The sequence below is a fragment of the Poromitra crassiceps genome, assembly GCF_964638095.1.
Source record: "Poromitra crassiceps genome assembly, chromosome: 6".
Classification (NCBI taxonomy): Eukaryota; Metazoa; Chordata; class Actinopteri; order Beryciformes; family Melamphaidae; genus Poromitra; species Poromitra crassiceps.
The window spans coordinates 23,304,647-23,332,528 of NC_139627.1; the positions used below are offsets into that span (position 1 = coordinate 23,304,647).

The 27,882-nt window shown below is 45.0% G+C and overlaps 2 protein-coding genes across 2 annotated transcripts in view; both read right to left on the reverse strand.

The window, feature by feature from the left end:
* abca12 (ATP-binding cassette, sub-family A (ABC1), member 12) overlaps positions 1–27,053 on the reverse strand; it is a 75,154-nt gene extending 48,101 nt beyond the window's left edge. Inside the window, exons 1-22 of the mRNA XM_083639476.1 lie at positions 26,517–27,053; positions 26,279–26,388; positions 24,994–25,540; positions 24,751–24,860; positions 23,468–24,014; positions 23,230–23,339; positions 21,965–22,511; positions 21,722–21,831; positions 20,457–21,003; positions 20,220–20,332; positions 19,419–19,477; positions 18,030–18,166; positions 17,724–17,854; positions 16,973–17,115; positions 15,667–15,834; positions 15,161–15,378; positions 11,067–12,008; positions 9,897–10,006; positions 7,822–7,928; positions 6,573–6,766; positions 6,011–6,087; positions 574–704 (exon numbers count right to left, since the gene is read on the reverse strand). Coding sequence (XP_083495602.1) covers positions 574–704; positions 6,011–6,087; positions 6,573–6,766; positions 7,822–7,928; positions 9,897–10,006; positions 11,067–12,008; positions 15,161–15,378; positions 15,667–15,834; positions 16,973–17,115; positions 17,724–17,854; positions 18,030–18,166; positions 19,419–19,477; positions 20,220–20,332; positions 20,457–21,003; positions 21,722–21,831; positions 21,965–22,511; positions 23,230–23,339; positions 23,468–24,014; positions 24,751–24,860; positions 24,994–25,540; positions 26,279–26,388; positions 26,517–27,013 — 5,655 coding nt within the window. The 5' untranslated portion in view covers positions 27,014–27,053. The remainder of the gene's footprint in view (positions 1–573; positions 705–6,010; positions 6,088–6,572; positions 6,767–7,821; positions 7,929–9,896; positions 10,007–11,066; positions 12,009–15,160; positions 15,379–15,666; positions 15,835–16,972; positions 17,116–17,723; positions 17,855–18,029; positions 18,167–19,418; positions 19,478–20,219; positions 20,333–20,456; positions 21,004–21,721; positions 21,832–21,964; positions 22,512–23,229; positions 23,340–23,467; positions 24,015–24,750; positions 24,861–24,993; positions 25,541–26,278; positions 26,389–26,516) is intronic.
* A 273-nt stretch (positions 27,054–27,326) lies between these two features.
* The window catches only part of LOC310777806 (uncharacterized protein), a gene marked incomplete at its 3' end in the record, with an annotated part of 38,511 nt that continues 37,955 nt past the window's right edge, over positions 27,327–27,882 (reverse strand). The window contains exons 20-21 of the mRNA XM_083638163.1: positions 27,767–27,876; positions 27,327–27,373 (exon numbers count right to left, since the gene is read on the reverse strand). Of these exons, the coding sequence (XP_083494289.1) occupies positions 27,327–27,373; positions 27,767–27,876 (157 nt within the window). The remainder of the gene's footprint in view (positions 27,374–27,766; positions 27,877–27,882) is intronic.

Genomic DNA, 27,882 nt, shown 5'->3' on the forward strand with positions numbered 1-27,882 from the left:
CGCTCCAGATTTTTTAATTAAGGTGATTGACCTAATTACCTAATGATGTGATGTCATCAGTGATCAGTGATGATGTCAGTGATGTCGTCCTTGCTGGCTGAGGCTATATAAGTTCAGTGATGAGGTCATCAGTGACGATGTCATAAGTGATGTCATCGGTGATGTCATCATCAGTGATGTCATAGAGCAGGCGACGCTGCGTAGCGGCTGAGCTGTGTATGCGACGCGCAGTGGGTGAGCTGCAGGGCGGGCAGCCTCAAATTAAAAAGGTCAGTGCTTCTCTTAAAGGGAATGTGAACACACCAATTCATGAAAACATTACTCTTGTCAGAAACCTGGCAACCCAGTGGGCAGCAGAAACCTGGCAACCCAGTGGGCAGGTGCGAGACTATGTGCAGATTTACAGCTCTTCTGTATAATCAATGAGGCAATGAGTATGTGCATTCATATAGACTAGACTAGAGAGAGAGATAGGCATAGAGACAAAGAGACAAAGAGACAGAGAGGGAGAGAGAGAGAGAGAGAGAGAGAGAGAGAGAGGCATAGAGGGAGAGAGAGAGTCCCTGGCCTCACCATTAAGTTGTTGTGTGGCAGTGTGAGCTCCATCAGCATGTTGAGAGTGTCAGGGTCGATGCCGGCATGCCGCTCAACTTCCAGTACAAAAGCTGTTTTATTCCTCAGCATTTCCCCGACCTTCACCACTCCTGGAGAAACACACATACAAGTGCTACGATGAACCATCTCTACTAGGATTAAAATAAAGAGACAATACATCCTGACCACAGAGACATAAAAACAGTCTGGAAAACCTGGAATGAAAATGTAGTCTTTGGACATTTTCATTTATTAGTTTGTTTGGATTTTAGAGTCCTATGATGCTCTAATAAATGCTGTTTTATTATCATAAGGATCGTGAGGTTCTCACTATGGGGGTGGACAAACTCCTCTGTCTGACTCCTCTGAGGGGGGAGGGACGGTGATCCACCCACATCCAGAGAGCCTAGCTCTTTGGGCCTGGCCAGATCTCCCTCCTAGGGTGCTTGCCACTATCAGTAATCGGAAACAAAGGGCTCCTCCTTCCACCAGGATATTATATGGTCACAGGTAGAAGATGTTCCAAAATTGGTGCCAAAAAGAGGGTCACAATCCTTATCTCTGTTCTGAGAAAGCCATTGTGATTTTTCTCCAGGACTTAATTGATGAGGGAAGAGCCTTTTCCACATTAAAGGTTTACCTGGCAGCCTTATCTGCTGGCCATTTGGGTTTTGGAGTTAAAACTGTAGGCCAGAATGATCTGTTGCGCGCTTTTATGAGCTGTGGTTCTACAGGGGCTTAAAGGCTTTGCTCCAGGGGATGGAAAGGTGAGTATGATCCCTAACCCGGCCTTTATGCCTAAGGTTATGGACTCTTGCTCTCCTATTACTCTAATAGCCTTTACTACTCCTCCTGTGGAGCAGCGGCGTGGGATGTCTTCATCCTGGGCCCTCTTTAGGGGAGTGCCTATTCAGGACATTTGTGTGGTGGTGAGTTGGACCTCGCCCGTCTCTTTTGTTTGGTTCTATAGACTGTGCATGGCACGTGGCATGAGCGCTCTGTGCATGGCACGTGGCACGAGCGCTCTGTGCATGGCATGTGGCACGAGCGCTCTGTGCATGGCACGTGGCATGAGCGCTCTGTGCATGGCACGTGGCACGTGGCACGAGCACGTGGCACGTGGCACGAGCACGTGGCACGAGCGCTCTCGGGACACAGTTAAGGAGCCCGACAACTTCTCTTCGGGTCAGAACGATGAGCTGTCTGGCATACGGGAGCTCCCACATCTATATATAATATATATATATATATAACCCCGGTTTTATGAATAAGGTGAGTGAGCTTCTCACCAGACAACCCTTCTTGCCAGGGTGGGCGAGAAGAAGGCTCATTAAGAATGGTGATACCAGGTTAGAGAATAAGATAAAACAATTGGAATAGAACATAAGTCCACAGGAACACAGAACACTCTGCTAGTATTAAAAGAAACAAGGAAGTCCTTGGATAAGCTCCTTACATATAAGGCAGAGGGAGCCTTAAGATTTTCTAAACAGAAATACTATGAGATGGGGAACAGAGCCAGTCGACTACTGGCCTTTCAACTCCGTAAAGCACAGGCTAATCGTATGGTACCTAAGATTATACATCCCACACTGAAAAAAATTGTAACATACCCAAAGGAAATAGCAGATGCCTTTGCATCGTTCTATAAAGATCTATACAGAGAACCTAATTCAGAAACAACAAACAACGAAATTGAGGCCTTCATAGCCAAGCTACACCTACCCTCATTATCAGAAGAGGAAGCAGCACAGATGATATCAGTTATTACTGAAAGTGAAATAAGGGAAGCTATAAAAAAATTAAAAAATAATAAATCTCCAGGGATCGATGGACTCCCCGGAGAGTTTTACAGATGCTTTATAGATGATTTGACACCAATATTAGAGAAAGTTTTTAACTTTGCTCTCTCCAATAAGGACCCACCAAATACATGGTCCGAGGCCATTATATCAGTAATTCACAAAGAAGGTAAAGATCCGACACTCTGTGAAGGATATAGACCCATCAGTTTGCTATGTAATGACCAAAAATTACTGACTAGTATTATGGCAAAAAGGATGCAAAAAATTATAACAAAAATCATTAATCCAGATCAGACAGGCTTTATTCCCGGCAGACAAGGAGCGAACAACATAAGGAGAACACTGAATATTATAACATGTGCCAAGAAAAGTATGCAAAACTCTGTGCTAATTAGCTTTGATGCGCAGAAAGCATTTGACACTGTAAACTGGCAGTTTTTATATAAAACACTGGCTGCTATGGGATTTCATTCAACGTTTGTGGACTGGGTGAAGGTCATATACACAAATCCAAGGTCATGCGTTAGAGTGAATGGCTGCTGTTCAGATTTCTTCAACCTTGAGAAAGGGGTCCGCCAAGGAGATTGCCTTAGTCCTTTGCTCTTCGCCGTAAATATTGAAGTCCTTGCGACATTAATAAGACAAAATAAAAATATTAAAGGTATAAAAGATGATGGTCAGACAGAACATAAGACTTCGCTTTACGCGGATGACTTATTGACGTACATCAGTGACCCTGTCTCCTCAGTTCCGGCATTGATGAGTAGTTTAAAAGAATATGGGAAATTTTCAGGTTACCAAATTAATCAATCAAAATCTGAGGCAATGATGCTGGTGGGGAGCTGGCCACCACAGTTAGAAGGAAAATTTAAATTTCACTGGTCCAAGCAAGGATTCAGATATTTAGGAATTGTCATAACTCCTAGCACATCACAACTATTTAAGGCCAATTATGAGAAATTGATGGATGAAATAAAAACTGATCTTACAAGATGGGAAGTCCTTCCCCTTTCTCTGATAGGGCGTGTAGAAACAATAAGAATGAATGTACTACCAAGGTTGCTATTTTTGTTCCAATCCCTACCCATAGAGGTCCCTACTGCTACATTTAGAACAATTAACAAATGGCTATCTAAATTTATATGGCAAAACAAAAGACCCAGAATTAGACTTAAAAGACTATTATGCTCAAAAGAAAAGGGGGGTCTAGACCTACCCAACATGGAAAAATATTATTGGGCAGCTCAGCTCAGATCAATGGTAGCATGGCTATCTCAAGACAAAGATACAATATGGGTGGGGATGGAACAAAATCATTGCCCAAAAGCACCATTAGATGTAATCCCATTTTTGAACAAGGATTCTTGGAAAATACATAAAATTAATAATCAATGGGTAAAAACCACTCTGAAAATATGGTCAACCGTGAGACAGAAGCTAAGACTCCCCTCATCAATATCTATAGCGATGAAGATTGCACGAAATATTGATTTTCTCCCATCCAAAATAGGGGCAGGGTTTAAAGAATGGGAAAGAAAGGGTCTAATCATGTTGGGTCAAATGTTTGAAAGAGGGGTCCTGATGACCTTTGAACAACTTCAGCGTAGATATAACCTTCCACACAAAGATTTTTTTAAATATTTACAAATAAGACACTACCTCCAGAAACACAAAGAATGGGACAAATTATGTAATACACCATCACATCTAGAAAGTTTTTTTATGCTAACAATTGATGGGACTGTCAAAAAGAAAATCACCTCCTACATATATAAAATACTGCAAGGAGATTTAATGGATAATAGTCTGGACATTAAAAGAAAATGGGAACTGGAGATGGAATCTATAATTTCGGAAGAAGATTGGGAATTAGCATGTGCAGAGGGACACAAAACAACTAGTAGTCCCATCTGGAAGGAATTTGAATGGAAGGTTAAGATGAGGTTTTTCAGGACTCCTCTCATCACGTCAAAGTTTGGTGGTACCTCAGACAGATGCTGGAGGGGTTGCGGCCTGATAGGAGAGCATTCACACATATTCTGGGACTGCCCAAAGTTAGGGGATTATTGGCAGAACATACAAACAGAAATTGAGAACTGTCTAGGGATCCGATTACCCTTGGAACCATCTTACTATATATTAGGAATAATACCAGAAGATATGGGAAACAATAACTTGAAACGAATACTTAGAGTCCTTCTGTTAACCGCTAAGAAAATGATCACAATCTCTTGGCTGAGACCGCAGCCCCCCACGATAATACAATGGAAGGAGAAGGTTAAAGATGTTTATCAGATGGAAGAAATAACTGCAAGGTTACAATTAAGGACAGATGCATTCTTGATGAGGTGGTCACCAATTCTTTTGTATTTTGTTTTGCCTAGAGTGTAGTGAACAACACCTGTAGTAGGCTATTAATTTTATTTCTTCTTTTGCTTTAATTTGTCTATTATCTTCTATAATTTTGAACTGACTGTCATGCTGTATGTCTCTTCTCTACATACGAAGAAAAGACAATAACAAACCCGGTCATATGGGAATGGAGACTATGGACATTGAAAAGACAAGATTATATGGACTGCATTTCAATACACCCATACCTGTGATGTAAATTAATGAATAAATGTATAATTGCACTTGAGAAAATAAATAAAAATAAGTTAAAAAAAAAAAAGAATGGTGATACCACGCCCGCCGCCCCTATATATAGGGGGAGGAGCTAGCGCCCATAGCGGTGGAGGGTGAAAGATAAAATTTTCCTCCGATCCCAATATGAGGATATTGGTGTAGAAATGAATATAGTGCTTCTGTGAGGGGTACAGAGGAATCTATCTCCCCATAGTGAGAACCTCACTCATCTTATTCATAAAACCGGGGTTATATTCATAACCTCAGAGGCTTTTCCACCCTGAATAGAATAAAACTCTGGGAGAAATACTGAACAGTTGTAACATTTTGGCATGAAACTATTTAATTTTGGCATAAAATACTGGCTAATGGCAGCTTCAATATAACAATATCAGTCTAACATTAATCTTTATTGGGGGAGTGACATAAAAAATAAAAAATAAAACAAATCTACTGTAATGAAATTATTGATAGCAAAAAATTAAGACAAATTATACTACTTTTTAAATGAAAGTGCATAACTTACTATTGGCTGACAAAATGCTAACAATGAATAACTTTTTAAGTAGATGCAGCATTTTGGATATGGACTCTTGATATGTTTTCTGTATGTGTTGCAGTGTGCTCTCTGCATTGTATTTTCCATTAGTATGTTAAGCAATTAATTTGATCAATTAACCAACCAATCAATCCCACCAAAAACAATACAGAATCAGCACTGAGAGATATTAGCCATGTTCGAAAGCGGTCCCTATTAGAGGAATAGTGGACTTCACTGGACGATATAATGTGTTTGAGTGAGTGAATGAGTGAACCATTCCGAACATGACTACAGTCTATGTGGAAGAAATGGCTGTAGAGTGGTCTACTGCTTTGAATATCACAGTGAGGTGGATTTCCAGCAGCTCTATAGGGATGCATAATGCATAATGCCAATATTGTGAAATTATACTGTCATAAAGTGACATGGAGATGGGACTTGCCTGGGGAGGTGACGTTAATATTGAGCATGCTCAGACTGCTGGGGTCAAAGCCAAAACCTTCGCTTAACACAGAGGTCCTGTAACACACACGCACGCACGCACGCACACACACACACACACACAGACACACACAAGGCAGACAGACAGACAGACAGACACACACACACACACACACACACACACACACACACACACACACACACACACACACAGATTTATGCATTTTATCAAGAGGTAAACAAATTGTGTCTATGAAACATCTTCTGTGTAAAATAATGCTGACAGGCATATGTATGATGATATAGTAAAGTTTACTAAGTAAACGATGTATATGAAGTATGTATATGACTTAGTATAAGATGTGTGCATGTAATATGTATTTGTATGATGTTGTATGGTATATGACATGATGATATGATGGTATGTAAAGCCCTTTGAGCCCCTCGCTGTCTTTCCAGCCACTACACAGTGGTTCCCAAACTTTTTCTGTCAGGCCCCCTTTTTAGGATATACCCGTCTACAGGGAGATCAACCTTCAGAAACCATTAGAAAAACGTTTTACCAGTTTGCATTGATGTCGTAGGTGCCGGGGTCTCCGATGAAGGTCTGGAAGAGGGCGTTGGACAGCTCGGACCTGTTGGTCAGAAGCTGGGCCAGGAGCTGCAGGCTGGGAAGCGTGCGGCACAGCTGGCCGGGAGCCATGTACAAAAACTGCATCAGCGGACGCACGGAGTCCATCTTCTCCACGGTGCACACCTGCAACACAAACAGGCACGCACTGTAAGAACAAGAAGAAGCTGCAATACTGAAAATGCATAACAATGGCCACCAGAATATGGTATAGGACTGGTATTGGCCTTTTACTAAATATAGGATATTGGCCACAATGGCTAATCAATGCCATCCACCTCTGATATGATGAATGCTCCCAGCAATCCAGAGGTTTGTGTTGGCTTTCTTTGTGTGCGTCATTGACCTGCAAGCCACACATGCCCTGTACCTATTCATCATTATTATTGACCTATAACCAGTATCCCAGTCTGCTATTATCATCTGGACTGATTCAATAAAGAGAAGAATATTAATTAGTAGTGGAATTATTGTGTCCTGACCGACACCCAGGGGTGAGTACAACCATCTAACCACCCTGATGGAGGTTATACAGTTAATAGTGAAGCCTTCCAAAACATGTACTTTTTTGTATGCATTTTTTTGGATGAAATGGTCAAATTGAAAGGGGACAAAATCACACAGGTGTTGAAGTAAGCGGTGCAGGTTTGGCAGGTCGGACATGTGCGTGCGTCTGTGCACGCATGCATGTCTGCGTGCCTGCGCATCCATGTGTGTGTGTGTGTGTGTGTGTGTGTGCATGCGTGCGTGCGTGCGTGCGTGTTTCACTGGCTTGGAGCCGTGGCGCTTTGGTCTCCACTCTCACTTCCTTGTACAGCAGGGGGGGAGGAGCCTAGCCACACACAGCTAGGTGCTCCTCACCTGAGGTGCACACATCTCACATCAAACACACATTTAAGTCACTTATAGAAACGACTGCACCATTTAAAAATGGGCATAAAATAAAGCCTATTGGTGTTTTCATTCCAGAAATATCCACCCTGACAACGAGTGCTATGCTGGACTCTGGAGTTTATTTTAAGATGTTTCAAGATAAGTACAAATGTTTGAAGTATTTGTGCTTAGTGTGCTTAAAGTGCGATAATCAGCCCCAAAAGTGTCTTCGGACGCATTCAAGCCCTATTTTGCCCGTGCGCTAATGAATAATGGATGCGTGGCAGAGGTTCAGGTAGTGCAGAGACCTGGGATGTCAGGTGGCTGAGTATCCCTGTGAAGTGCTCGTCAGCCGGGCTGGTGCTGAAGAGCTCAGAGGCTGTCTGGAGGGTCTGCTGCATGAGGGCCAGGTTCTCTGTGGAGGGAGGGAAGGAGAGAGAGAGAGAGAGAGAGAGAGAGAGAGAGAGAGCAAAGAGGTTATTAGAGAGAGAGAGAGAGGGAGACGGGGACAAGCAAGGGAGAAGGAGGGCAGCGTTGCGTGCAAGGAGACAGAATAACATGACATCCCACTGGGCTTTATTACGACTAGCACCGTTTCGATGGGGCAACATCGTCAGGCGGGCCAGCGGGGCCGGATGCTGTCGTGCATTAAAACACACGTGACGAGCCCTAAGAAAGGCAGCACCTAAGGCGGCAAGAGGTGATGACAGAATATTTAATTAGGCCAAATTTAGATCATGGTGATGTTTCAGCTCGGAGTGTTCGACACCTCGAGGTCTCTGCAATTACAGCGGCTCGTTGAGAGCACGAGTGAGGTTTGCAGAGAAGTGAAGCTGTTGTGGCGTGCGTTGTTTTGGCGGACGTTGAGAGCACGAGTGAGGTTTGCAGAGAAGTGAAGCTGTTGTGGCGTGCGTTGTTTTGGCGGACGTTGAGAGCACGAGTGAGGTTTGCAGAGAAGTGAAGCTGTTGTGGCGTGTGTTGTTTTGGCGGACGTTGAGAGCATGAGTGAGGTTTGCAGAGAAGTGAAGCTGTTGTGGCGTGCGTTGTTTTGGCATGTGTTGAGAGCATGAGTGAGGTTTGCAGAGAAGTGAAGCTGTTGTGGCGTGCGTTGTTTTGGCATGTGTTGAGAGCATGAGTGAGGTTTGCAGAGAAGTGAAGCTGTTGTGGCGTGCGTTGTTTTGGCATGTGTTGAGAGCATGAGTGAGGTTTGCAGAGAAGTGAAGCTGTTGTGGCGTGCGTTGTTGTGGCGTGCGTTGAGAGCACGAGTGAGGTTTGCAGAGAAGTGAAGCTGTTGTGGCGTGCGTTGTTTTGGCATGTGTTGAGAGCATGAGTGAGGTTTGCAGAGAAGTGAAGCTGCTGCCACTTGCAGAGTAATTCTAAGCACTATAAACATTATCACAAAGGCACAGCAGCCAATTAAAAGCAGGTCATAGAAGTCCACTTGTGTGGGTGCGAGCGGCAGCATTTACAGTACGGAGGTAAGTGATTGAATTCTACTTTGCTAATGAGATTTAATAAGGTGCTGAGTGGCTTTGTGCTGGAGGAAGGCCATATGGCTTTAAGGCTCCTCGAAGATCCAGCTAAGCCGACGTGAAGTGTTATCACTCGTATCTCCAGAATTAATTATGATGCACTATAATCATGTAGACAATAATAACATCATTAACAAATCCTGTTAGGAGGGCATCTGGGTAGTGTAGAGGTATAAGCAGGCGCCTACCACTGCGGAGTGGTAGGCGTCACTGCACCTGGTCACTGCACTAGTGTCTCCTCCGGTTGGTCGGAGCGCCTGTTCGCAGGGGAGGGGAACTGGGGGGAAGAGCGTCCTGATGGTGAAGCTCCTTGCTGTCAGGTGAAAAGAAGTGGCTGGCGACTGCACATGTATTGGAGGAACCATGTGCTCTATGGCTCTCCCCAGATCGGCAGAGGGGGTTGGAGCAAGTCCCGGGACAGCAGGGGGAATTGGCCAAGTACAATTAGTGAGAAAATGGTAGAAAAGGCTGGAGGGGGGATTGTGTCTCGCTGTGGACTTGACAACAGGTATGAATGTCAGAGTTGGCAGTGTTCCAAGCTATGTGGCTCCTGGATTACATACTGTAGTCGAATACTGTGTCCAGCAGGTATGTAGAGAGCACTACAGCACAGCAACCATTAGGCTAAGTTTGAGTGGGAGGAAAAATAGTGATGACAAAGCAAAGATATGGTAAGAAATGAGGGGAAGAGGATCCTCCACATGGGTATTCCCTCGTTTAGCTAATGAGTGTGTGATGCACATTTCTCATGGTGAAGCTGCACTCAATCCAGGCGGCCTCTCGCCGCCCAGCGAGTGAGTGAGCTACAGAAACCATGGAGACGTACGGCAAAGGAAGAGAAATGGAGTTACCTTGAGATTCAGCGGCGAGGCGTCTGATGAAGTCCTTCACTGTCGAGGAGAATGGGAAGCCCTGGGGAAGCATATCAACGGTGCTCGTCAGCAGGTCCATTGTTGACGACCTGAGGAAAGATGATATAGGGACTGTTTATTTCAAGGGAACATTTTTAATTGTTTACTTCATATAGGTCAAGTGCTTAATACAGTATGCAAAATCATGCGTATAACAATAAAAGTTGCGCCCTTTGATTCAGACACTGTTCACTGAAGACAAACACAGCTTTTCCTTTGTAGGAAAGTACCGGTAAGTAACTTGCTGAGTAAAAAAGGTGATAAGAAACAAGGACATAACATGGGGAAAGCAAAGGCACATAGAACATCAAGATGCAAAGCAGCGATAGACTTTCCACATCACCTCTCTAGGGGTTGTGGCAAATTTAATATCAGTCTAGATCCTGGCAGTGTGCACTAGGCCCCAGAGGTTGATAGCAGTGGTAGAGTTACTCTAGTTTTGTATTTTTCACTAGTTTTTACTTTGATGTTGTTTATTTGTTCGTTTCAGTTTACCGTAGTTTTTACTGTTTACATTTTTTTAGTTTTAGCTTAGATTGTATTAGTTTGAGTATTTGTTTATATGTATATATGTGTGTGTATATGTATATGTATGTGTGTATATGTATATATATATGTATATATATATATATATATATATATATATATATATATATATATATATATACACAGTATATATATACAGTATATATATACAATATACACAGTATATACTGTATATTCAGTATGTATATATCTATATATATATATATATATAGATATATACACAGTATATATACAGTATACAGTATAATATACAGTATACACAGTATACTATAGAGTATATATATACACACACACACACACACACACGCACGCACTCACGCACACACACACGCACGCACACACACGCGCACACACACACACACACACACACACACACACACACACACACACACACACACACACACACATGCGCGGGAGGGGGGGTTGGGGGGATTTGTCAGGGGCAAGATTGAAGAAGTTCAGAATGAGAAAATGTTTTTTTTCAGACCAAGTTCTAGTTTTTAGTTTAGTTTTAGTGAACTGTAATAACATTGCAGTGGCACCATGTTAACAGCATGCCCTTACATCTGAAACAGGTGGGGGAGGGTGAGGTAGGAGAGCACCCCGAGCGTGGCATCAATGGTCTCCTCCCTGGAGACGTTCAAGCCCCACGGCATGCCCCTAGTCGCCCCCTTCATCACCACACCCAGGTCGGGGTTGGCGAAGAACACATGGACCGTCTCCACGAGTTCATCTGTGGTGGGCTGGACAGAGATGGCTTTGAACAAGGCGGGGTAGTCGATATAGAAGAGGTCTATGAAGTCATCCATGGGCTCCCTCATTGGCATCATCGGGGCCTCACGTCGGCGCCTGACTGGGCCAACCCCTTTCATTTGCTCCTCAAGGTGATTCAGGTAGTAGTCCATGGGGGCCAGAAGATCACTGCTGCTTGCTATCTGCCTCAGCATCGCAATAATGTTCTCCGCTAGGTCTATTAACTGCTCAAACAAGCTTCCCGGCAGGTCCTGGATCATCTGGGTCAGGATGGAGAAGAAAGCCCTGAGGGTGTCTGCTATTTTGGGCAGGGCCTGGGTCAGCAGATCCATCCCAGAGGCTTGGGTGGAGTTCCACCATGCGAAAAACTCAAAAACTTTCTCCACAAGATGCCTGGTGTTGTTGGATTCCACAAACTGCTCCATGGCTTGGTAAACCATAGGCACATCCCCAAATACCTTATTATGGACTATTAGTTTGACGACGCCCTTCATTATTTGGGTAAGGGACATCGCATTGAGTTCAGAGAAGTTTCCCCACATCATGGGGATAAAGGGGTCATAGGTGAGGTTCATGGATGTCAGGAAGATCATTGCAGCTTCTTGGAAGAGGTCCTGGGCCGAGCTGCCATCTTGAACGTGCTGGTAGTTATTCAAGATGTGGTGCAGCATTTTCTCCATGGACTGCACATAAGGCTGGAGGGTGGGGTCCATACTTAGCAGCTGATCTGAGAGCAGTTTGATGGAAGCCAAACTGCAGAGAGAAGAAATACAATGATGGGTTAAGTACAGATTTGAGTTTGCAGTTTCAGTGCTACAGTATATATTCTTCCAGTTGGCACATGTGTGTGACCTCTATCAATTTGTAAAATTGAGGTGAGGTGACAGTTCCTAAGCAATTCTATGGACAAGAGGATTAAGACTTTAAAGGACCATTCACACTTAGAATGATAACTATAAAGATAACTATAAATCATTCTAAGTAAATAGAAAAGCTCTCACACTACAGTAAAACTATAGCATCTAAAATGATAACGATAACAATATTCTTGGTTCCATCTCAGAGCGATTTCTTAAATAGTTATAGTTATCTTTATGGAAATCATTCTAAAGTGTGTTCAAATGAGCCTCAAGTGTTTCCGCAGTGTATATGAAAATAATACTCACTGCCAACCTGAATCTTCCTGCAATGCAGCCCATGCATTTTGTTTTTAACTTCCTCAATACCATACAGCTATAATTTCTCAGTTTGAGCCAGAAGTCATCATAATTCATCACCATTATGGTTTAAACTTATTCACATAGTTTTCTCATTTCAGCCTAGATAATAGACTTTGGAGTCTTTCTGCTGTGATCAATGATCTATAAGTCATGCAGTCAGACTTGATTGATTCCCTGAGATATGCAGAATGTGATCCTTATCACCATGCCCTGTTCATTACAGCTGACGCATAAAGGAAAATCAATTTTAAGGGGGTGTCTTGGCTGAATCACGGTTAAGCCGCTGTCTGTGCAGATCTGCCTGTTTTCAGGCAAAGAGTCAAATTAAAGCAAGCTCAAATGCAAATGTGATCGTTCCAATCCTCTCGTGTAATTTAGTGTACATCAAATGACTTTCCTCTGCTGCATGTGGATAATATAACAACTGCAAATGGAGCTGTGAGTTCATGCCTAGGTGATGTGTGTGTGTGTGTGTGTGTGTGTGTGTGTGTGTGTGTGTGTATATTACAGCCGCGGACTGCCTTCCCTATTGGTGGGACAAAATATCGAAATATCGATATATTGTGATACTTCCTATTGATACATTATCAAGACACTGGCGCAATATCGTATTACCATATCGTGATACACTGCCGCCAAATATGGATATTTTTATTAAGACATGCAGGCGCTGAATTGTGTCCAGGTTTACAAGGAGTTGATTATGCTGGCACTGAATTTTTCTTTTTCTTTTACTTTTCTGTCAACTTAATTTGCACAGATCAAAAAGATTTTAGTGAGGCATTATTTTGTATCCTTGCTTTAAACATTTGAACTTACATCAAACATTGTAACTTCACACGTGAAATCGTGGACTAGTTGCAGGCAGTGTGTGTGTGTGCACTTTGTTGTACATTGTTTCATGTCAGTTCTGTGAATAAATACATAGTTCCTGCTTTTTTCCTCTCTAGGGTTTTTTTTCTCTTCAGTTACAGATATCATGAAGTATCGTAGTAGATTAAATTACTTACAATATAATGTACAGTATTGATTATCACAGAATCGATGGATCGTGACATCGTTATCAACTATCAAGGGCCAAGAATCGTGATAGTATCATATCGTGAGTTACTGTTGTACTCTGCTTCATCTACTTCAGTTAGTGAAAAGGTGAGTTGTGGCTATTACTCAAAACAACATGTCTTGAGGCTGCATTGCATTCTGGTCTATTGATGTAGCACGTGGGAGGATCACGCTATTCCCCCCAGTTCCCCTCCCTGCCGAACAGGCGCCCCAACAACCAGAGGAGACGCTAGTGCAGCGACCAGGACACATACCCCACCATCTTCCCACCCGGAGACATGGCCAATTGTGTCTGCAGGAGCATCTGACCAAGCCGGAAGTACCGCTACTGGTACTGGTAGGCGAGTGCTTTTACCTCTACACTAACCAAACGCCCCTCCTCCTCTACACTAACCAGACGCCCCTCCTCCTCTACACTAACCAGACACCCCTCCTCCTCTACACTAACCAGACACCCCTCCTCCTCTACACTAACCAGACACCCCTCCTCCTCTACACTAACCAGACGCCCCTCCTCCTCTACACTAACCGGACGCCCCTCCTCCTCTACACTAACCAGACACCCCTCCTCCTCTACACTAACCAGACACCCCTCCTCCTCTACACTAACCAGACGCCCCTCCTCCTCTACACTAACCAGACACCCCTCCTCCTCTACACTAACCAGACACCCCTCCTCCTCTACACTAACCAGACGCCCCTCCTCCTCTACACTAACCAGACGCCCCTCCTCCTCTACACTAACCAGACGCCCCTCCTCCTCTACACTAACCAGACGCCCCTCCTCCTCTACACTAACCAGACACCCCTCCTCCTCTACACTAACCAGACACCCCTCCTCCTCTACACTAACCAGACACCCCTCCTCCTCTACACTAACCAGACACCCCTCCTCCTCTACACTAACCAGACACCCCTCCTCCTCTACACTAACCAGACACCCCTCCTCCTCTACACTAACCAGACGCCCCTCCTCCTCTACACTAACCAGACACCCCTCCTCCTCTACACTAACCAGACGCCCCTCCTCCTCTACACTAACCAGACGCCCCTCCTCCTCTACACTAACCAGACACCCCTCCTCCTCTACACTAACCAGACGCCCCTCCTCCTCTACACTAACCAGACACCCCTCCTCCTCTACACTAACCAGACACCCCTCCTCCTCTACACTAACCAGACACCCCTCCTCCTCTACACTAACCAGACACCCCTCCTCCTCTACACTAACCAGACACCCCTCCTCCTCTACACTAACCAGACACCCCTCCTTGTATGATTATTGAATGCCGGTGCAAAATGGGGAGTCTGGAAAGAAGCCGTTGCTCTTTGATTCTGAGGGACAGACACCTGTCACATACCATTGCTTTATATACTGTCGCTATATTGCTTGATATAGGTGAAAAATCATCTGCTATGACAGGAATAAGAAAAAATACACCAACAAACGACAGAATGGGCACACAATGCAAATTAAAATGTCCAACAGTGCTGACGTGTTTTCGGGTGGATGTTTCCTTTTAAAAACATGTAGTAAACCATGAGATGAAGACCTTCCAGAGCACGTCATGTGACCAATCATCGCCATCATCTGATAGGGGCATCATGGCTGCTGATAGTCACCTCTGTTGCAGCTGCATGTCCTGGAACTGCTGGTACCAGTGGAGCTGTGCCTCCAGGCTCAGAGGCTGGCCTGCCAGAGCAGAGAGCTGGTCGCAGACGGCCATGATGAGCTGTTCTGTTACCAGTGACTGGTTAACGTCAGCTTGGTAGAGAGACTGTACAGCTGCCACGATCGTGGCAGCCGTGGCGCCGGTAGAGGCTGGTCCCACACCCGTGTGCTGTACAGGCAACATACAAGAGAGGGAAGATTACTGACAGCTTGTTGTTACTGCATGTGTGCTTGGTGAATCAACACTGCCACCAAGTGGTGAAATTGTTAATCACATTTGAAATTAGTTTTTCTTATGTATATACTCTTCTCATGTCAGATGGATCGCTTCAGAATTTAACACCCCCCCCCCCACACACACACACACACACACACGTGACATTTTGTTTGATCCTCTGACAGAATAACATACGTTTGAATGAGGTTTCCCCACTTAATTACAGTTTGATCGACTCACACTCATGTTCAGGTTGTGATAGACAATCTGGGCTGCGGCATAGGCCTCCATGACAGGCCGCAGACTGATGGCGCACCACATGGCCAGGGTGTCCGTGGTCAGCCCCGCCGCCTCCCTCACCGGCTCCCAGGCGGTGAGAGCTTCACTGCACTCCAATGTGCCGTTCGCCTACGGGGCAAAAATGTCAACAATAGAGGCAATGGGCTCATCGTGTTTCTCACGCATTGTTGAGAGAAAAACCAGTTGAGTTAGGAGGACAGGAAAACAGAACAAAGTGACATGGAGACAAAAGCAACAGGCACAGGGGAAATGTCATAATGGCACTGTTCATGCAATTTAGAGAGAGGCGATGAAAAGGGCAGAAGCCTCACACAGGTATCATCAGTTCTCATACACTTGCATAGGAGGTACACACATATGTGTGCACACACATACAAACAAATAATGGGTCACCTATAGAGTTTCTGCCGTGTTTGAACTCTCTGAAAGACTGTAACTAGATTCTCCCTAAGGTAACCACCAGACAATATGAAAGACTTTAACAGTGTCCCGCTCTTAGACAATAGACTCAGTGCCGATAAGCATATGTCATATCACAGTATCTGACAAATACTGAAAGTCAGTAGTGAAATGCAGCAGGTCTTTTTATACATCAATCACCGTAATCATATTTTATCTTTTGTGTTGTAAATCAAACAGACCTTTTATCAGTTTCACGAAAAAAGGAGCATTTCTTAACCCTTTGACTGCTATTGCTTTGTACAGTATAATCTGACCTTTGGATCAGGCGTGAGCAATGTAAGTAACAAAGCCCAACCATTGATGCGTAGCCTACAGGTGTGTTCTGATGTTGCCATTCAAAGTGTTAAGCAGCCAAGTTAATGCCTATATTATGCTCTGGATTGTGTGGCTGTCAAACGCCTTTTACAACTTGCGGTATGTAAGCACCACCCACTGGCTGATGTGGGTAGTGGAACAATAACACCACATATCTATTATGAACAACAACATAGCCTCCGATGTGTTTTTCCACTAAGGCAAGAATGGCAACTTTCAACACATCATGTATTACAGTAAGTTAGCATGACAGCTACGCATTGTTGTTGCTAATAACCATGAAGATCTTGTTTTTCTGTCCACATCATCAGACGCACACGCATCCATAAAAAACGGTGAGCAAACATGTGCAAACACACACACACACACACACACACACACACACACACACGTGCGCGCACGCACACGCACACACACGTCATTCTCTCTCTGGGAAGCAGTCATGCAGAACAGATAGAGGCAGTCTAACCTGATGGGCAGCCTGCACCGTGAGTTGGATGGCCACCTGCATTGTTTCCGACAAATCAGTCAAGTTGAGGTGACTGCTATTGACGGAATGTACAATATCTGCCATCAGGGTCATTATGGGCCTTTGGAGACTTAGTATGAACGCTGTGGGGAATAAAAGACATTTTGACCATTTTGAAGGCTGTTGCTCTGAAGTTCCCCACATTTGGGGGAACAATGAAAAACAATGAAATATGAAAAATATAGACAACTACATCCTCTATAAAAGGCATGTGCAAAGTCTGCCCCGGGGACCAATTGTGGCCCGCGGAACGATTTTAAGTGGCCTTCGGCTTGTCTCTCAAAATATACTATATGTGGCCGTCCACACAGTACTGGTTAATCAAGCAAGTTCACTTTATCTTTTTCCTGTTCACCTAATGATGACAGCCCTATCATACAGTTTGTAGACAAGCACCAAGTAGCAACGACACAGGTGGAACTATAGTTTTCAGATGGTAAACAAAATCAATTGTCTAATGTATGTGATTTTTTTATTTATTTTTAATAACCAATATGATGTGAGTAGCAGCTGGCCCCCCGGTATTTTCACATTATCTAATCTAGCCCCTGTTCAAAAAGGTTTGGACACCCCTGCTCTATAATATTGCTATCTGGTATATTTTGCAAGGCAATAGATTCTAGAATAGGTCATCACTTTGAGACATGTAAATGCAAGCCAATATAGCTTTGCTGTTCAGTGGCCTTCTCACCATTCTCTGCCTGCAAGTTGTTAACCATGGCTCCTATGAATTTCTCCAACACTGAGGCAACAGGCGGGATACTGTCCCAAAGTGGTGTCCCTTTCAAAGTAGAAAGTAGGGCTTCTAGCATATTTTCAAGTCTGTAACAAAACACAGGAGGAATTTAAATTAGGGCAATCACAGAGGAAGGAAGACGACGGGGAAAAAACAAACTAAAACATCTCACATTCACAGATAGCTTGGGGTCCTAACCAACACCTGAGGTCATAGTTACTCGTTTGGCTTATTTCGCAGGCAAGTCATAGTTACACCTACTTGTTCCAGGTCTCTGGGTTGGCCTTCTCAGTCATCAGCTGTTCTAGCACCTGAGGTAGATCAGTGAAGCCCTCCAGAGGTGGAATGCTTATTTGTAAGCCTATGCCTCCCGTCACAATGTTGAAGAGTTTGCCGATCTGAACAGCGGAAAGAGGGAGAAAAGACTAAGTTAAATTTCTGAAAGATTAAATTATTGTGATGCGTGTGATACAAATAGGGCTGAGCAATATGGTTTAAATCAATATTTAGATCAATATTTAGATTAATATATTATATTATTAAGGGTTTCCTGGTATTGATATAATTCAGCATTTATGAAAATCACTCAAAACCGCCAATTTAGGTCATCTCATTCGATTTTTCTATCTTCATGAGTAAAATGGTGTGGTTTGTCTTAGACCTCTCGGGCCAGGCAGAACCATCATGAGGGCCGGTTCTGGCCCCCAGGACGCATAATGCCCAGGTCTGATCTAGTAGATATAAACAGTTGGGCAAGTTACTCAGGACAGGAAATGTAATTAGTTAGCTATGACTTATTACTCCTTTAAAATGTAATACAATTACTTTATTTATTACAATTTACTTGGTACATTCCTGTATTACTTTAACTTCCGATTAAGTGACGTACAACCTGTTTAACGAGCTCCTTTTAGAACTGAATCCACTTTATTGGAACATTAATTAGCTTTACAGGAGGAGTCAACAATCAGCCAAACTGCATACTTTTTATTTATTTGCCTAACTAGGACAAAAAAAACGAAGCATGTTATGGCAGCGCAGTAGTCTCGCATAGCCTGACCTATATCCACACTTCGTTTTAGCGCCGTGCCAGCGTTGGAGAAAGTAATGCAACTTGAAGTTATTTGGATAATGGATTAGTAACTGTAACATAATTACTGTTTTGGAAATTATAATCCCTTACACTACTCGTAACTGGGGAAAGTAATAAAATTACGCATTACTTTACCTCACAACACTGGATATAAATGTGAAAATTATAAGAATACTATGTGCTGATGGAAAAGCTCCCAGAGACACCACACCTTGATCAAGACGATAAGGGGTTGAGTTTGACATGATGTCTGTGATGATGAATGACACATCAGTGCTTTGATGATTGGTATGTAGCCAGGCATGGTTTGTAATTATGTTGTTTCTGCATTCATCTACTGTGTTTATTGTCTGTTGTTCACAGCTGACATATGAACAAAAGATACCAAAAGGCAACAAATGACTATGACTATGCATTTTTATGGGCATTATATTTGTACTGGTCTAATGTTCCACCTGCAAATAGGATGTTTAATTTTTCACACAAATTAAATCAAATTACACTAGACTTTAGTAAAGTGAGAACAAACCGATCACACAGAGTTTCTTAGGCCTTACCTGACTAAGAATTACAGGTACATTTCCACTCTCAAAACTTGCCCAGAGACTCATGTTGCCTGAAATAAAAGAAAACACTGTTATACTCTGTATTCATACAAAGCTGAAGTGAAGACATCGTTTTTTATATATATAATTTTTTTGTTTTCCGTTTTTATCCCATTTACTCCCAGTTGTACTTGGCCAAGTCCACTACTCTCTCAGTCATTGCTCCACCCACTCTGCCGATCTGGGGAGAGTTGTAGACTAGCACATCCTTCCTGCGATACATGTGCAGTCGTCAGCCGCTTCTTTTCACCTGACAGCGAGAAGTTTCACTGGCAAGACATAGCAGGTGGGAGGATCACGCTATTCCCCCCAGTTCCCCTCCCCGCCAAACAGGCACCCTGACCTACCAGAGGAGGCACTAGTGCAGCAACCAGGACTCATACCCCACTGGCTTCCCACCCGCAGACATGGCCAATTATGTCTGTAGGAGCGTCTGAACAAGGCGGAACTACCGCTGCTGTGAATTGAACTCGGGTCTCCGCAGTGGTAGGCGAGTGCTTTTACCTCTACACTACCCAGATGTCCAAGTGATGACATTGATTGATGATATATATTTTTAGGACACTTGTTCTTACAAGTGACACTTGTAAGAACAAGTGTCCTAAAAACACAAACACCATACCCCTTTGGCCCAAAGTGCTTAGACTGAAACCTGATTGAATAATGGAGTTCACGATGCTACCTGCACTCCATCAGAATGCAGTAGGACACAACATGCTGTGCACCTACAGTGAAGCTGAGATGTTGACTTGCCTTGGCCAGACTCCAAGATGAAGTGAGTGATGTTAATGAAGAGAGATATATAGGCCTGGGCCGTGCTGTTCAGAGGCAGGAGGCTCTGGATCGTCTTCATCTCATTCAAAATGCTTAGAGAAACAAAGCATATCACTATTTACATGGACAGGTCTGTATCTACAATGCCATTTCAACAACAAAACACAAGATCAGGATACATTTGTCATTTTCCAGTAAACTAGAAACATCACTCACAGTTCATTCCATGTCTCTGGTCCACCAGGTGAGGACATGGTCTCAAAATATGTAGTTGCGATTTGGATTCCAGACAGCAGGTAATCAGCGATCATTTCAGGTACTATCTGTTGGACAATGCTCTCAGCTCGCTTGAGGATGAGGAGGGAGATGTTACGTGATGAAGCAAAGCTCATGTTAGGTGTGACAATCAGCTGTAGTGAATCCTGCACGATGCCCAGGATGTTCTGGCGGACAGCTAATGGCAGCGGGCCCGTCACTGCGGTCAGGCTCTGCATCACACTTTGCGCCGCTTCCAAGATGGCGCCCAAAAAGTGGTCGCTCTGCAGGCCACCTGGTTGCTCTGCCACCATGATGGCCTTGTTCAGGGCCTGGATGATGTTGCCGATGAAGGAGAGGTAGGCCACGATGTCCTGTCGGACAGCTAGCAGGGGCGGGCCCGTTACTGCGGTCAGGCTCTGCAGCACACTTTCTACCGCTTCCAAGACCTGACTAATAATTACAGGTAGATTTCCACTCTCAAAACTTGCCCAGAGACTCATGTTGCCTGAAATAATAGAAAACACTGTTACTCTGTATTCCATACAAAGCTAAAGTGAAGACGTTGTTGTTGTTGTTTGATCGGTTTTTCTCCCATTTTCTCCTAATTGTACTTGGCCAATTCCCCTATTGTTCCAGTCATTGCTCCACCCCCTTTGCCGATCTGGGGAGAGATGTAGACTAGCACATGCTTCCTCCAATACATGTGCAGTCACCAGCCACTTCTTTTCACCTGACAGCGAGGGGTTTCACCAGCAGGACATAGCGCATGGGAGGATCACGCTATTCCCCCTGTTCCCCTCCTCACGAACAGGCCCCCTGACCTACCAGAGGAGGCACTAGTGCAGCAACCAGGACTCATACCCCACTGGCTTCCCACCCGCAGACACGGCCAATTATGTCTGAAGGAGCATCTGACCAAGCCGGGAGTACCGCTGCTGGGAATTTTCTCCGCGGTGGTAGGCAAGTGCTTTTACCGCTACACTATTCAGATGTCCAAGTGAAGACATTGATTGATGATATATTTATTTTTAGGACACTTGTTCTTACAAGTGACACTTGTAAGAACAAGTGTCCTAAAAGAAAACACCATGCCCCTTTGGCGCAAAGTGCTTAGACTGAAACATGATTGAATAATGGAGTTCACGATGCTACCTGCACTCCATCAGAATGCAGTAGGACACAACATGCTGTGCACCTACAGTGAAGCTGAGATGTTGACTTGCCTTGGCCAGAGTCCAAGATGAAGTGAGTGATGTTAATGAAGAGAGATATATAGGCCTGGGCCGTGCTGTTCAGAGGCAGGAGGCTCTGGATCGTCTTCATCTCATTCAAACTGCTTAGAGAAACAAAGCATTATCACTATTCACATGGACAGGTCTGTATCTACAATGCCATTTCAACAACAAAACACAGGATCAGGATACATTTGTTTTGTCATTTTCCAGTAAACTAGAAACATCACTCACAGTTCATTCCATGTCTCTGGTCCACCAGATGAGGACATGGTCTCAACATATGTAGTCACGATTTGGATTCCAGACAGCAGGTAATCAGCGATCATTTCAGGTACTATCTGTTGGACAATGCTCTCAGCTCGCTTGAGGATGAGGAGGGAGATGTTACGCGATGAAGCAAAGCTCATGTTAGGTTTGACAATCAGCTGAAGTGAATCCAGCACGATGCCCAGGATGTTCTGGCGGACAGCTAGCGGCAGCGGGCCCGTCACTGCGGTCAGGCTCTGCATCACACTTTGCGCCGCTTCCAAGACGGCGCCCAAGAAGTGGTCACTTTGCAGGCCGCCTTGTTGCCCTGCCACCATGATGGCCTTGTTCAGTGCCTGGGTGATGTTGCCGATGACGGGGAGGTAGGCCATGATGTTCTGCTGGACAGCTAGCGGCAGTGGGCCCGTCACTGCGGTCAGGCTCTGCAGCACACTTTCTACCACTTCCAACACCTGACTCATAATTACAGGTAGATTTCCACTCTCAAAACTTGCCCAGAGACTCATGTTGCCTGAAATAATAGAAAACACTGTTACTCTGTATTCATACAAAGCTAAAGTGAAAACGTAGATTATTTTCTCCTGTTTTTCCTCAAATGTTCTCCCAATTGTACTTGGCCAATTTCTCCTACTGTCTCAGTCATTGCTCCACTCTGCCGTACTGGGAAGAGTTGCAGACTAGCACATGCTTCCTCCAATACATGTGCAGTCACCAGCCGCTTCCTTTCACCTGACAGCAAGGAGTTTCACCGGCAGGATCATGCTATTCCCCCCAGTTCCCCTCCCCCCTGAACAGGCGACCAGAGGAGGCACTAGTGCAGCGACCAGGACTCATACGCCACTGGCTTCCTACCCGCAGACACGGCCAATTATGTCTGTAGGAATGTCTGACCAAGCCGGAAGTACCGCTGCTGGGAATTGAACTCGGGTCTCCGCAGTGGTAGGCGAACGCTGTTACCTCTACACTACCCAGATGTCCAAGTGAAGACATTGATTGATGATATATATATTTTTAGGACAATTGTACAAGTGTTCTTACAAGTGACACTTGTAAGAACACTTGTAAGAACAAGTGTCCTAAAAGAAAACACCATGCCCCTTTGGCCCAAAGGCCCACAGACTGAAACATGATTGAATAATGGAGTTCACGATGCTACCTGCACACTCCATCAGAATGCAGTAGGACACAACATGCTGTGCACCTACAGTGAAGCTGAGATGTTGACTTGCCTTGGCCAGACTCCAAGATGAAGTGAGTGATGTTAATGAAGAGAGATATATAGGCCTGGGCCGTGCTGTTCAGAGGCAGGAGGCTCTGGATCGTCTTCATCTCATTCAAACTGCTTAGAGAAACAAAGCATTATCACTATTCACATGGACAGGTCTGTATCTACAATGCCATTTCAACAACAAAACACAGGATCAGGATACATTTGTCATTTTCCAGTCAACTAGAAACATCACTCACAGTTCATTCCATGTCTCTGGTCCACCAGATGAGGACAAGGTCTCAACATATGTAGTCACGATTTGGATTCCAGACAGCAGGTAATCAGCGATCATTTCAGGTACTATCTGTTGGACAATGCTCTCAGCTCTCTTGAGGATGAGGAGGGAGATGTTACGTGATGAAGCAAAGCTCATGTTAGGTTTGACAATCAGCTGAAGTGAATCCAGCACAATTCCCAGGATGTTCTGGCGGACAGCTAGCGGCAGCGGGCCCGTCACTGCGGTCAGGCTCTGCATCACACTTTGCGCCGCTTCCAAGACGGCGCCCAAGAAGTGGTCACTTTGCAGGCCGCCTTGTTGCCCTGCCACCATGATGGCCTTGTTCAGTGCCTGTGTGATGTTGCCGATGACGGGGAGGTAGGCCATGATGTTCTGCTGGACAGCTAGCGGCAGTGGGCTCGTCACTGCGGTCAGGCTCTGCAGCACACTTTCTACCACTTCCAACACCTGACTCATAATTACAGGTAGATTTCCACTCTCAAAACTTGCCCAGAGACTCATGTTGCCTGAAATAAAAGAAAACACTGTTGTACTCTGTATTCATACAAAGCTAAAGTGAAGACATCGTTTTTTTATATATATATTTTTTTAGTTTATCCCATTTTCTCCCAGTTGTACTTGGCCAATTCCCCTACTCTCCCAGTCATTGCTCCACCCACTCTACCGATCTGGGGAGAGTTGTAGACTAGCACATCCTTCCTCCGATACATGTGCAGTCGCCAGCCGCTTCTTTTCACCTGACAGCGAGGGGTTTCACCAGCAGGACATAGCGGATGGGAGGATCACGCTATCCCGTCAGTTCCCCTCCGTGCCGAACAGACGCTCAGACCTACCAGAGGAGGCACTAGTGCAGCGACCAGGAGGACTCATACCCCACTGGCTTCCCACCCGAAGACATGGCCAATTGTGTCTGTAGGAACATCTGACCATGTTGGGAGTACCGCTGCTGTGAATTGAACTCGGGTCTCCGCAGTGGTAGGCAAGTGCTTTTACCTCTACACTACCCAGATGTCCAAGTGAAGACATTGATTGATGATATATATATTTTTAGGACACTTGTTCTTACAAGTGACACTTGTAAGAACAAGTGTCCTAAAAGAAAACACCATGCCCCTTTGGCGCAAAGTGCTTAGACTGAAACATGATTGAATAATAGAGTTCACGATGCTACCTGCACTCCATCAGAATGCAGTAGGACACAACATGCTGTGCACCTACAGTGAAGCTGAGATGTTGACTTGCCTTGGCCAGAGTCCAAGATGAAGTGAGTGATGTTAATGAAGAGAGATATATAGGCCTGGGCCGTGCTGTTCAGAGGCAGGAGGCTCTGGATCATCTTCATCTCATTCAAACTGCTTAGAGAAACAAAGCATTATCACTATTCGCATGGACAGGTCTGTATCTACAATGCCATTTCAACAACAAAACACAGGATCAGGATACATTTGTTTTGTCATTTTCCAGTAAACTAGAAACATCACTCACAGTTCATTCCATGTCTCTGGTCCACCAGATGAGGACATGGTCTCAACATATGTAGTCACGATTTGGATTCCAGACAGCAGGTAATCAGCGATCATTTCAGGTACTATCTGTTGGACAATGCTCTCAGCTCTCTTGAGGATGAGGAGGGAGATGTTACGTGATGAAGCAAAGCTCATGTTAGGTTTGACAATCAGCTGTAGTGAATCCAGCACGATGTCCAGGATGTTCTGGCGGACAGCTAGCGGCAGCGGGCCCGTCACTGCGGTCAGGCTCTGCAACACATTTTGCGCCTCTTCCAAGACGGCGCCCAAGAAGTGGTCACTTTGCAGGCCACCTGGTTGCCCTGCCACCATGATGGCCTTGTTCAGGGCCTGGGTGATGTTGCCGATGACGGGGAGGTAGGCCATGATGTTCTGCTGGACAGCTAGCGGCAGTGGGCTCGTCACTGCGGTCAGGCTCTGCAGCACACTTTCTACCACTTCCAACACCTGACTCATAATTACAGGTAGATTTCCACTCTCAAAACTTGCCCAGAGACTCATGTTGCCTGAAATAATAGAAAACACTGTTACTCTGTATTCATACAAAGCTAAAGTGAAGACGTACATTTTTTTCTCCTGTTTTTCTCAAATGTTCTCCCAATTGTACTTGGCCAATTCCCCTACTGTCTCAGTCATTGCTCCACTCTGCCGTTCTGGGAAGAGTTGCAGACTAGCACATGCTTCCTCCAATACATGTGCAGTCGCCAGCTGCTTCTTTTCATCTGACAGCGAGGGGTTTCACCAGCAGGACATAGTGCATGGGAGGATCACGCTATCCCGTCAGTTCCCCTCCGTGCCGAACAGGCGCTCAGACCTACCAGAGGAGGCACTAGTGCAGCGACCAGGAGGACTCATACCCCACTGGCTTCCTACCCGCAGACACGGCCAATTATGTCTGTAGGAATGTCTGACCAAGCCGGAAGTACCGCTGCTGGGAATTGAACTCGGGTCCCCGCAGTGGTAGGCGAACGCTGTTACCTCTACACTATTCAGACGCCCAAGTGAAGACATTGATTGATGATATATTTTTAGGACAATTGTACAAGTGTTCTTACAAGTGACACTTGTAAGAACACTTGTAAGAACAAGTGTCCTAAAAGAAAACACCATGCCCCTTTGGCCCAAAGGCCCACAGACTGAAACATGATTGAATAATGGAGTTCACGATGCTACCTGCACTCCATCAGAATGCAGTAGGACACAACATGCTGTGCACCTACAGTGAAGCTGAGATGTTGACTTGCCTTGGCCAGAGTCCAAGATGAAGTGAGTGATGTTAATGAAGAGAGATATATAGGCCTGGGCCGTGCTGTTCAGAGGCAGGAGGCTCTGGATCGTCTTCATCTCATTCAAACTGCTTAGAGAAACAAAGCATTATCACTATTCACATGGACAGGTCTGTATCTACAATGCCATTTCAACAACAAAACACGGGATCAGGATACATTTGTCATTTTCCAGTAAACTAGAAACATCACTCACAGTTCATTCCATGTCTCTGGTCCACCAGATGAGGACATGGTCTCAACATATGTAGTCACGATTTGGATTCCAGACAGCAGGTAATCAGCGATCATTTCAGGTACTATCTGTTGGACAATGCTCTCAGCTCTCTTGAGGATGAGGAGGGAGATGTTACGCGATGAAGCAAAGCTCATGTTAGGTTTGACAATCAGCTGAAGTGAATCCAGCACGATGCCCAGGATGTTCTGGCGGACAGCTAGCGGCAGCGGGCCCGTCACTGCGGTAAGGCTCTGCATCACACTTTGCGCCGCTTCCAAGACGGCGCCCAAGAAGTGGTCACTTTGCAGGCCGCCTTGTTGCCCTGCCACCATGATGGCCTTGTTCAGGGCCTGGGTGATGTTGCCGATGACGGGGAGGTAGGCCATGATGTTCTGCTGGACAGCTAGCGGCAGTGGGCTCGTCACTGCGGTCAGGCTCTGCAGCACACTTTCTACCACTTCCAATACCTGACTCATAATTACAGGTAGATTTCCACTCTCAAAACTTGCCCAGAGACTCATGTTGCCTGAAATAATAGAAAACATTGTTACTCTGTATTCATACAAAGCTAAAGTGAAGACATCGTTTATTTTTGTCTTGTTTTTCTCAAAATGTTCTCCCAATTGTACTTGGCCAATTCCCCTACTGTCTCAGTCATTGCTCCACTCTGCCGTTCTGGGAAGAGTTGCAGACTAGCACATGCTTCCTCCAATACATGTGCAGTCGCCAGCTGCTTCTTTTCATCTGACAGCGAGGGGTTTCACCAGCAGGACATAGTGCATGGGAGGATCACGCTATCCCGTCAGTTCCCCTCCGTGCCGAACAGGCGCTCAGACCTACAGTACCAGAGGAGGCACTAGTGCAGCGACCAGGACTCATACCCCACTGGCTTCCCACCCGCAGACACGGCCAATTATGTCTGTAGGAATGTCTGATCAAGCCGGAAGTACCGCTGCTGGGAATTTAACCTGGGTCTCCAGAGTGGTAGGCGAACGCTGTTACCTCTACACTATTCAGACGCCCAAGTGAAGACATTGATTGATGATATATTTTTAGGACACTTGTAAGAACAAGTGTCCTAAAAGAAAACACCATGCCCCTTTGGCCCAAAGGCCCACAGACTGAAACATGATTGAATAATGGAGTTCACGATGCTACCTGCACACCATCAGAATGCAGTAGGACACAACATGCTGTGCACCTACAGTGAAGCTGAGATGTTGACTTGCCTTGGCCAGACTCCAAGATGAAGTGAGTGATGTTAATGAAGAGAGATATATAGGCCTGGGCCGTGCTGTTCAGAGGCAGGAGGCTCTGGATCGTCTTCATCTCATTCAAACTGCTT